The sequence below is a fragment of the Uloborus diversus genome, chromosome 2, assembly GCF_026930045.1.
Source record: "Uloborus diversus isolate 005 chromosome 2, Udiv.v.3.1, whole genome shotgun sequence".
NCBI lineage: Eukaryota > Metazoa > Arthropoda > Arachnida > Araneae > Uloboridae > Uloborus > Uloborus diversus.
Genome location: NC_072732.1, coordinates 45,977,830 through 45,990,003, shown reverse-complemented (window position 1 = coordinate 45,990,003; position 12,174 = coordinate 45,977,830). Strand labels below are relative to the sequence as shown.

General features: G+C 35.9%; 1 protein-coding gene across 1 annotated transcript in view; it reads left to right on the top strand.

Annotated features, from left to right (window-relative positions):
* LOC129216293 (cytochrome P450 4c3-like) overlaps positions 1-11,958 on the top strand; it is a 28,081-nt gene extending 16,123 nt beyond the window's left edge. Inside the window, exons 5-10 of the mRNA XM_054850502.1 lie at positions 1,230-1,356; positions 3,616-3,804; positions 6,560-6,733; positions 9,311-9,377; positions 9,909-10,088; positions 11,798-11,958. Of these exons, the coding sequence (XP_054706477.1) occupies positions 1,230-1,356; positions 3,616-3,804; positions 6,560-6,733; positions 9,311-9,377; positions 9,909-10,088; positions 11,798-11,958 (898 nt within the window). The remainder of the gene's footprint in view (positions 1-1,229; positions 1,357-3,615; positions 3,805-6,559; positions 6,734-9,310; positions 9,378-9,908; positions 10,089-11,797) is intronic.
* Positions 11,959-12,174: the final 216 nt, after the last annotated feature.

Below are 12,174 nucleotides of genomic sequence, written 5' to 3'. Positions count from 1 at the left end.
GTCTTTCGTCAGTAGGATATAAAATAAAACCTAAGCAATTGAAATCACCATTATATACGGTCGAACTCTGTTAACGTAAATTCACCAAAACAAACCATAGTAATTATTTCATATTTACCGGATTTCATCTTATTCGATAAATTACTAAGTGACTGTAAACTCACGGGATCAAACAAGTGTCTTACACTAATTTTTAGCGGAATACTTTACTGGTTTTTTTTTTTTTTTAGATATCTATTGGCAGAAATAGCCACATTCAGGAACATTTCTAACTAAACTAGTGTATAAGTATCAAACATTTAAAAATAATAATTATTAAATTCATTAAAAGTGAATTGCTAGTCCAGTTCAAAGCTATCCTGCCATTTAGGGGGGCAACTGTTCGCCACTTCAGACATGATATTTCAAGTGGATTATTTTGATAAAAGTAGGGCAACTTTAATGTAGAAAATCGATTTTCTAAACTGTTTAAGAACTCCTGTTTTGAACTGTACAACATCAACAAATTTCTATCATTTATAATATTGCACGTAGAAAGATCGCCTGCTCGTGGTGCCTCCTGCATATTCTAAACGATCCGTACAACGTTTATGGGTTAAGCAGGGCTAATTACAGGAAATCACAGTGACCATCCAAAAATGTCCTTATTTGGTAAATTTTGTCTGACGGTAAATTTTGTTTCATTCGGAAAAATTATCATCATTCGATGAAAGGTGGAGTTCCATTTGGCAAAACTATCATCACATTCGCCAACATTTGTAGTTCCATTCAACAAATTGGGAATTTCTACCACCCAAAAGTTTTATTTCGGGGCGCCCCTGTTGTTACGAGCTATCAAGCGTTTCAGGGAAGCTCATCTTTACTGATCAATGTGTCACCTAAAGGGTCAATAATCAAGGGAGTTCAAGTTCTTTTTTTTTTCAATAGTCAAATGCTCTAAAAAGTTTTAATCCGCTCATATGAAACCAGTGTAACTCGAAGATATCCTTAATGCCTGTACTAATCTTTAATGTTTATTTATTGCCATTCTATTTATCTGTAACCCATACAAAGGCAGTTCTTCTTACAAAAGCTACAACAAAGAAACTAAATCTACTAACAAAATAAACTGCATCTATGTAGTTTCTTATTTATGAACTTCTGGATTTCCTTTTATTAATTATTACTTATATTTATTAAACATTATTTATTATACATTATTATATTTAAACATTATTTATATCTTCCAGCTTGGGAGGCCTTTTTACTGAACGTATTGTTCACCCGTGGTTGCAGTCAGATTTCATTTTCCAGTTCTCCAGAACGGGAAGGGATTTTGCCAAAGATATTAAAATCTTACACGACTTCACGGAAAAGGTACATATAAGAGAAAATGTCAATGTCATCGCATATTTTCATTTTCCGAAATAGATGCTCACTGTATCCCCCTTAACGGGTTCACCCAATGGTATCCTTCACATCATTAGGTGTCGTATGAGGAAGAATAACAAAATGTTTAAAAATGCTTCTAAAAGGAAAAAAACACTCTAGCCTGAGCTTGGATTTTCAAGCTTGAGTTTCGTAAGAAAGAAAAGAAAAAAAGAGAAAAAAAAATAATTTGAATTTTAACATCTTGATTTCAAATTACGTTTTTCGCAATCACGAGTGTGTGTGTGTGTATGTAGGCGTGTGTGTTTGTATGTGTGTGCGTGCATGCATGTGTGTGTTTGTGTACAGGCATGATTGTGTGGGTATGTGTGGGTGCGTGTGTGCATATGTGTGTAGGTGTGTGTATGTATGTGTATGTGTGTATGTATGTGTATGTTTGTGTCTGTGTGTATGTACGCGTGTGTGTATGTACGCGCGTGTATGTGTATGTACGCGCGTGTGTGTGTGTACGCGCCTGTATGTGTATGTACGCGCGTGTGTGTGTATTTACGCGCGTGAGTGCAGGATATGGACGCAACCTGGAGACTGTTTTCTCTGGCGGAGCAGCAGCGGGAGGGGCCGGCCGACGGTGGTGCTGCAGAGGGAGGCCGAGGGAAAATAAAATCATAGGAATTCAAAACAGTCAAATGAGAACAATAAGCAATGTGATGGCTCAAAAAAGTGTAGTAATATGAAATCGCTGTACCAGCACAGTAACAAAAAACAAACGTCATGTGAGGTGTTTAATCATTTTATTGAACAGAAAGCTAGCCGCCCTGCTTGTTTAGGGGTAAGAGTAGTTTCACTGCGAGAGGGAGGTCCCGGGTTCGAATCCCGGCTCAAGCACGGATAAACTTTCTCTCTCCTGTTCTTGTCCTTTCTTGGTGTGAATGCGTTGTTATGCTGTGAATGGTTACCTACCCTATAAACGGCTTCTTATGGCATGCGTGTACTGTGGAAGTCGGACCTCACACCAAATTACGATACTGTTGGAAAAGCGAAGCAGCGCACCCCCCGAAAAGTCAGCTTGATTGGTACACGACAACAACAACAACAACAACAGAAAGCAATGCCTTTCGTTGCCAGAGTGTGTACCGTTTTTGGACATGGGACGAACTTGAGTACCGTTTCGATGTGGTTCGAGCAACATTCGGTGCACACATTGAACTCTGGTAATAAAAGGCATTGCTTTCGGTTCAATAAAATGATTGAACATCTCACATGACGTTTGATTTTGTTGCTGTGACGATACTGCGATTACTTTTAATTATACTTTTTTTTTTCATACATTCCTACGACTATTTGTTGTCTTTCTACAAATTTTTGAAGTGTACCAACGACTTTTCGGACATCCTGTATTTCGAAGTAAAGTATTGGAAGAAATCAGTTTTCTTTCACTAGTTTCACGCAAAACGGGTGCGCCTCCCATGACTCGTATTTGAACCATGTGGCTTGGGATGTTTGTCTCAGCTTTTCCTTACACAGTGATTGAACTTGTTCCCTCCAGGTACTAATTCTTGCTCTAAGTCTTGAACCCTCACGAATACGGTGCAACTTGTTATATTTAAGAAATATTATTCGTTTATCATTGTGTAAACACATATTATTTGTAAATAAGTCTTCATTAAAAATATTAAGTTTTATTAAAGTTCGAATTGATTTGAGTTTTGGAGAGATCAAAAACCGCGTTTAGAAATTTGAAAAACCTCTAAAACAGAGAAGTTTTATCTAGACCAAACTTTTGCGAACAATTCGAGTAAAAAGTTTACTAATTCTGGAACACATTTTTATCATAAATTCTCAACTATCAACTATCAAAGGGACCTTTGGCCCTCAAACTATGAAGGACTGTGTGCCAGGCGCCTTGCCTTCAGAAGACAACACAATAGATGGTGGTGCCATCTATGGACAGTTTGAGAATTTAGAATCAGGCCAGGAGCCGAATAACTTTCTGGTCTGGCACCCACAGAGGTATCGTTTCACTTGGAGGACATTGTGACCACGAGTATATTTAACGTCGCCCAGTTTCATAGATTAAATTTGGTAAAAATCTGACATTGATTGTTGCCATTCTAAGGTGCAGATATATTATCCGTAATCAAAATTTTATTTCGTCATTCCTGTGAAATATATTTAGTTCTACTCACATATATTCATAAACTGCTTATTGTCTAACATAATTGTTGTATGTTTCTTTTCTATATTAAGGTAATAAAAGAAAAAAAGGAAAGGCTTTTAAAGGAGCGTTCTATCGCAAATAAAAATGAGAATAAAGATGAAGGTTACTTCGGAAAAAAGCGAGAAACATTCATGGACTTGCTTCTTAATCTCCACATCGACGGTGAAAGTTTGAGTGAAGAAGACATCAGAGAAGAGGTGGATACTTTCATGTTTGAGGTATCGAAGTGGATTTCTTATTTAGGTTATTCTACGCGTGACTATGGAAGCATAAAGACCAGCAAACTATGTTGGTTTCTCCGTTCAGTAATCATTGTCACAAATCCTCATATATATTATAACGAATTCACTGATCGAGCAACGTTCTAACGTCATCAACAATGAAACTCTCGCCATATCACGATAATTTGATATTTTTTCGGTAATGTTTGACAGGCAGGGAAATGCTTAATTTTGACGACGCTGAACTGGATCCGGTAACTTAACTGTTTTACTGGCAAGACTGCAATTTTAAGAGAATGAAGAAACGAAAATGTGGTCAACAAGTAACGCTATCTACTGGAGTTAAGGGTTAATCCACTGGAGTTAGGGTAAAAATTTCAACTATCAAAAAAACATCAAACAGGCAATTGCTTCGTCCAAATGTACTAGAAGCAATTTTCACCCGTTAACCTTGACGAGCGATTTTCTAGTTTATAACAATAAAAGTAAACCAAAAAACATCATTTCTAGCATCAAAATAAGCTTAAATTCCATGTATCTTCCATTTTTACTCACAAGCTGCACATAAATAGTGAGTAATGGAATTTTTCAATTCAACTTTAATCCTCTTCTTTTGCTTAGCTTCAGATGAAATAGTGCATGTGTCCTTACACATGATAGCAATTCAATATTTTGTAATCACATTCAATAATTAACCACAATTAATATACATATGTATTTTAATTTTAAGGAAAATTTTGACATAAATTCCCTAATATAACGGCAAAAATCGAAGATTTTTCTTTTCTTAATAAAATTTGTTTGACGTTTCCAGACTAATTAGAACAGGAGCAACAAGTACTTTTAGCCCGATTTTAACCGCATTTCCAATTTTAACTTTCATTTCAGTTTAACTTTAATGTAAAGGAATCAGGCAGTCTTAATTTTCTTATTGCTAGCTATTCATTACCATGGAATGCATATAACATGTACAATTTGCATGAAGAGCACCCCATGATTTTTTAGATCAGAAAAACAATTACCAGTTGTTTTTCAAATTAAATGAAAAGTTCCGAGCGAAGTTCATCTTTTGCAAAAGAAAAAACAAAAAAAAACTTTTAAATGATGTTTTAATTTAAGATGTGTAACAGTTCTTTGCTCCCCATTTTTGCGAATTCATATGATTTGCTCATACTCTTGCATTGTATACCTTCTTTTTCTGTAAAACTAGAAAGTTGCCCGTCAATGTATGACTGGTGAGAATTGCTTCTCTGTTGTTGTTGTTGCTTGTCCCACTTGGCAGACAGAAACATCATACCAAGTCCATGAAGCCGTGCGAACGAAGTCCCTCCAAAACAGCAGAAGGGTCGGAATACAGCTGATTCAGGTCACAGCCGATGCAAGAGAAAATATGGGCGGGAGCAGCCTGAGTCAAATTGCATTTTGGGCACAAGGGGAAAACCTTAATACCAGCCACATGTCGCTGTGCTCGAGTGGGTCCACTTCTCAGTCGGGCTAGGACGACTTGATGTTCTCTACTACTTGCCCGAAGTAAAGCAGCACCAGGGCGGGATGCTTTGTACTATTCATGAATAGGGGGCTGTCTCCAAGAGGAACTGATGCTTTGCTTAACACGGGTTGCAATTTCTGAAAAAGAAAGGCATCCGTTATGAGGAGAAATCTCTCGGCTCCCCTGACGAGCCAGCCCATCAGCAATCTCATTTCCAAATACATCCACATGTGACGGTATCCATTGAAAAGTAATGGTGAGACATTTACTCAAGTGTTTTAGATGTTGGATTATGTTCAGAGTCGTTTTGTCACCTTGTTTCCACCATTCAGACAGATGCTGAATAGAGCTTCGGCTATCACTCAAGATCCAAATATCAGTACTAACACTCTCTGTTTGCTTCTCTTCTTCTACCTTTGAAGGAAGCAATTGCCTGTTTGGTGATATTTTGACTGTTGAAGTTTTAAACCTAACTCCATTAGATAACGTTCATCCGCTTTTCGTTTCTTAATTCCCCTGAAATGACAGTCTTACCAGTAAAACAGTTAAGTTACCGGATCGAGTTCAGCCTTGTCACGATAAAGCCTTTCCCTGCATGTTAAACATTACCAAAACAAATTATCAAATTATCATGCCGTAGCGCGAGTTTCATTGTTGAAACACGCGGGTTACTCGATCATCGGCTATTATTTAGATGAGGATTTTGTTTTCAGCTTGATAGTTCCATACATTTAGTAAATTAACACGAATAGCCTTAAAGTGTCCGTTTTTGTGCAAGTAGTAGAAGAAACTTTTTCTAATACGATAGCTATATTGGCACAGATTTTACTTTTAAATGTAAAATGAAAGAAAGGAGTTATAAACTAACTATAGCATATAATAGAAAACAAATTGATGTTGCTTTTAATTTCTTAAGTACTTAACACCGTGAAAATGTTAAGCATTTTCAAATGAAGTTTCGTAAATATACTGAAAGTTCATATTGTGAGGCTCTGAGAAGTTGAGCTCCGACTCTGACAATGTTTACCTCTGCTTCGAAAAATAGGGAGCGGTAATTGGCGCTAAGTTGAGTTGATAAACTTTCTTAGTAGTTTTTCAAAAATATTCAAACTAAAATCCAAGCCAATAACACGTCTATTTTTCACTAAGCTCCCCTAAAAACAGGTAAACAAAGTCGAAGTCACAGCTCAACTAACCAGAGCTGCATTATATATTATACTTGTTTAAAATTCTAATCAAACACTCTATATTTAAACTTTTCAGGGCCATGACACTACAGCTATGGGAATTATTTTTGCGCTGTACTGCATTGGCTTGCATCCACATGTTCAGGAAAAGATCGACGCAGAGCTGCATGACATATTCGGAAGTGACAAAAATCGACAAGCTACGCAAGATGAGCTGCGAAATATGAAGTATTTAGAATGCGTTTTAAAGGTAAAAAATAAAAGAGGCGATTAGTATTAAAGCCAACTCAATTTTTTTTTTAATTTCCGTACTTAATTTGATACTTCTTCTTGGTCGATGCTACCACGCTACAAAGTGACCTGGAATACTTCTTAATCCATCGAAAACCTCTGCAGAAAACTGGTTTTATTTCAAAACCAGCTGAATCTGTGAGGCCTTTTACGCATACGAGGCAGTTAGTTGAACAAACTTTTCGAAAAAGTTGCCTGTTTACTAGTTGACTGACGTTTTAAGTTGTCTAATAAGCCGAATTTATTCGAGCAGCTGTTCCACAGTTCTGTTAAAACGGAGCCGAGTTGAATCAACTATAGTTGAGGCAAGCCTAACCTGACAGCATTTTAACGGTAGAATTGAGCTCGATGTACTTTTCACAGCGTTTGTCTGCATAAAAATTCTGAATCTGGTCCATGGGCGACGGCGGATTCATATGCAGAAAGGTACCCCCGCATGTAAATCGCAAAGAATTTTTTTTTTTTTTGCTATTTTTTTATTTATTTATTATTAGTTTTTAAAAATTCAATTTATCTATTTTAATTTTATTTATTTTGAAGCGAATACTGAGATGTATTTTTATCTTTGTTAAAGTTAATTAATTTATCATCTTTACACATTTCTCTGATCATAATATTTCTGCACTTTTCTAATTTGGCCTTGATTAAAATAAAATTAATTTTACTAATTCAAAATAATTACTTAATAAAAAATTAAAATAATATTACTATTAAAAATATTAGATTAATATTGCTTTTAAAAATGTATTTATGCATTTATTTTGAAAAGCCAGGGGGTGAAAGTGCCTCCCTTGCAGCCCCTTACCGGTACTGCAAGGGAGGCGTACTGCAGCGCCGGAAAGCGTGCTCGACACAAACGTGAGATTAATCATTTTTGTAACTTTTCCCTTTCTGATTAATTAAGTTTTATTTTTGAAAGTCAGGGGCAGGTGGAGTGGACCACCCTGCCGGCAATCATGGACATAAACATTGAGATTGATATATTTCGTGATTTACTAGGTAGTTTAAGTATTTTGTAGCTTGTCCTGCGTTTAAAATGAATTTAATTTCATTTATTTAATACAAATAATTATTTTAAGAAAGTTTAAATATTTAAAAATATATTTGTTGAAAAATCTTTTTTTTAACCAGGGAAAGGGCGGGGGGGGGGGGGGGAGTGCCAGTGCACCCATGAATTAACTCCCTTACTTTTTCAAGGCACGAGCCGCCACTGGTAGCGGCACATTGCCTGGCGTGCCTGATGAGTTGATTGTAGAGTGAAGGATGCCTGGCGATCCCTTCACGTTCTGCCTGATGCAAATCCGGATTACTGCTCGTTCCAAAGTTAATTCAACAATGTTGCCTCGTGTGAACAAGACCTGATTCCATTGTAAAATAACACCGGTTAGCATCGACAACATTTTTACAATAAATTGCAAATTCAACTCACTTTTTTTTCGTTTACAAGGTAATACATGATATAAAATTGAGATACCACATGAATTTAATTAGAGTTTAAAAAGAAAACGACAAAAAAAAGTCGCGATTTATCTCAAACCTGTACGAAATATGTTTACCTATTAATAATTAGACAATACTACTAATAAAATAAAAACAAAAATGGAACAATCAAAGGTTATTCATTTAACAAAAGCATTGGCGTGGATGTCACCTCCGCATCCGCACCCAGGTAATGCATTTCGTTTCATAAACGTTTTAAATGGTTGTCAATGTTCTGACAATCATTTTACTACGTTTAAACGTTATGTCTGTGACCTGAGTATCCAACGTACAGTGCTGGTAAAAAAAAATTGCATCACCGTCGCATTTTCACAACAATGGGATTATGTGAGAAGTTTTGGTCGACCGATTAACGATGAATGTATGTGAAATTCTGCAACACGTATGAAATAAACATTTAACAGCAGAAATCCGATAATTGTTTACGTAGATCGAGGCTGTTTCCGGGCCAAGGCAAACTGCTGACCCCATGCTCATTTTTCCATTTCTGAACCTGCGTGTGAGTTTAGAGAAAAAAAATTACTTAACTCCATGGCAGGATAATGGTTTTTAAATTGTTACTTACCAGTTTTTCCCTATGGCACGGAGCAGAATCATCCTGGAAAATGACGTTTGGAACTAAAGTAAAGTGATCCCGGATAGTAGGAAGCAATTTCTTCTCCAAAATGCCAATATACACCTGAGCGTTTACTGTTCCTTGCACAAAGTGAAGCCCACCAACTTCTTGATCAGAAATACATCTTCAAATCATCTAGGATACGGGATGCTTGACTGTGTGTTGAATGCAGTCGGGATGGAATTCCTCTTCTTTGCGGTGCGAGTGATGCAATTTTGTTTACCACTACTGTATTTTTAAGGATTTGCTGTACCATACCTATGTGAAAGAATGGTGTGTGTGCGCGTATGCGATATATCGTCGCCTCAAAGCAACAGTCTGATATCGTACTATTACTTATGGGATTACATATCGTACTGTTGCTCTGAGGTGACGATATGTGGGGGAAAAAGAGTTTAAGCCATTTTTATTGCCTTTCAGGAAAGTCAAAGATTATTTCCTTCTGTTCCCATGATTGGAAGACATTTGAATGAAGACATCAATTTCGGTAAATTATTTCAAGTGTTTTACAAACATCATTCATGTTCATACAAATTATACTAATTATAAAAATTAACAAATTATACTAATTATACAAATTATAGGTGTGTTAAAAAAGAAAGTGGCTACTGATAAAATTGCTACTACCGAGAATTGGCTACTAAAAAAAATTTCCATTTTTAACTTTAACTGAGAGCTTGAGCATTGCACTTCCGTGCTGAGCACAAAAGTGGTATCTGCAGTCGAGCTCAAAATGAGAAATTGTTTTTTAAAGTTTTCCCCCTTCTTATATTTGATTCGCATGCCACTTTTGCAGACTTTTTAAAAAATGTTTCTCACTTTTAGATGACAATAGACCATCGTGAAGTACATTGCAAAGAATCACCTGGTAACAATAACTTAATTTTGTAAACAAGTACAGATACAATTTCCGGGCTTAACACGGCAGTGTATTTCAGTGTCATAACAAACACGAAGAAATCTGTATGACTAGAAACTATCGAATGCACCTTTTATAAATTATTTTTTTCATACACAGATGGATACACAATTCCAAAAGGTACAACACTCCATCTGAACTTCTATGTTTTGCACCGAAATCCGGAAGTTTTCCCTAACCCGGAAAAATTTGATCCAGATAGATTTCTTCCTGAAAATTCTCTCAACAGACATCCGTACGCGTACATCCCGTTCTCAGCAGGACCACGAAATTGCATTGGTAAGTTAACAACACTGAAAATAAAGCTATAACGAAAACAATATTATTACAATTACATATATTTTAAATGCAAAATGTATTGTGATAGATTCTGTTAATGTACTCAGTAGTTTAGTAGTTATGCCACGGGGAGAGGGTGGATGAACTGGAAACGGAAACAAAACGCTTCATTTTTTAGCGGGTAGGATCAGTGAGAACGCGTGAGACCGACAAAAGAATCCAGCAGAGTGCGACAAAAATTGAAAGTTCAAAACCAGTCTGCAAGATAAATCGACAAGATTACTCGTCAAAGTTATATCAGCACCGAGAAATGCTTAAAATGCAATGCTAAAATCATAAAAACTAGAAGTACACGATGCCTGTGGATTATGTCTCAGAAATACGTTATAATCCTCGTTAACTGAATCTAAAATTTTAGGGGTTTTTTTCTTCTCTAAGTAAAAATTACCGTTTCGCGTTCTTGCTAATCCTACTTAATACAAAATGAAGTGTCCTGTTTCCGCTTCCAGTTCATCCGTCATCTCTCCCCGGCACAACTGCAAATGTAACGTAATGCGAATGTAGTTTCAGTTCCGACCAAAATCAAACGAGCACAAATTTATAAACAGTTACCAAAAACATCGACAAGAACTCCCGGGAATGTATTCGAAGTTTATTAAAATTCCTTTGAGATAGGTGAATATTTATAAAATAGGCTTGGTGAATAGAAAATACTTTTAGCTTATCCATTATGTATTTAAAAAATACACTTTGCCAAAAAGGTCGTATCTCATTGTAAAAAAGCTGAACAGCTAGGAAAAGGTATTAAATAAGAATACGCCATTCAATCACATATCACGTTATAACAACCATTTTAAAGCACTACGTGTGTTCCCTAGGAACAGTACTAACATCTGGAACGAACCTCAACTCTGACAACAAAAAGATTTTCGGTATGAAATAATCATGCATGCACTAAGAGTTCAACCGACATGCAATAAAAAAATGAAAATAATAAAAACAGATGAATCCGCGTAAAAGCGCACGCTAGTACATATTCCTTAATGTAGCGATAATAATGTATGACAATGCACAATGGTGAGAAGTTTTTGCCACAGTTGTGTGACAAATTTTGCTGTCCTGACATTTCAAAAGTTTTTCATACAATACCACGCATGATTTTTCCATACGCTGATCAATTTGAGCAAGAAGAAAAGTAAGTGTTGCCTTTCGAAAATTTTGAAATTCTCCCACTATAACCGTGAGTTCCGTGTATTTTTAAACCATCACAATCGTGAGAATATACCTTCAAACAACCATGTCTAAAATTTAGGTTTGACTAGTTCAGCGGAAAAACCGATAGAGTTTTTTTTTTTTTTTTTTTTTACAGAGGACGGGGCTTTTTTTTTTTTTTTTAACCATTCTGTAGTTGGCTATCCAGTGCAAACATCATCAGTAAGTTAAGGCAAACGATCAAGTGCAGTGCACTATGTTACAACCCACAAGTTCTCTCATTATAAATGCATTCGTCGTTTTCTAAATAATGTTTTAGGCACTCATTTTTTCCTTACTTCCAAAAAGTATACATATATGCAAGAGTATTGCTAAACAAAAAGATTGTCAAAAAAAAAAAAACATCGATGCATATATAATTCTTATCACAGAAAAAACGTTCATTTTTCAGTGAAACTTAGTTAATATTCTAACTTCTCAATGTTTTTTTTTTCCAGGACAAAAGTTTGCTATGCTGGAGGAAAAAATTATAATAAGCAATATCTTAAGAAATTTTGAAGTCAGTTCCATTGATCCCAGGGACAAGCTTCAACTTATTATTGAATTCACTTTAAGAGCAGCCAATCCTGTAAGACTGAAGTTCATTCCCAAGAAATAGTATATGCTTCATTTGGATTCAGCAACTTTAAATGTTCCTTTCAAAGGACTCTTGTATGAGTATACACTAGGGTGTCCCAAACAAAAACGAAAGTCGATTTTTCAAATTTTACACCCTCTTATATTTTTCCTTTTAGATCAAAACAATTGTTAAAAAAGTTTCATATACATTTAACAACAGCAACTCGTACCCAGAGCCGTCCCAAGAGGGGGGCGA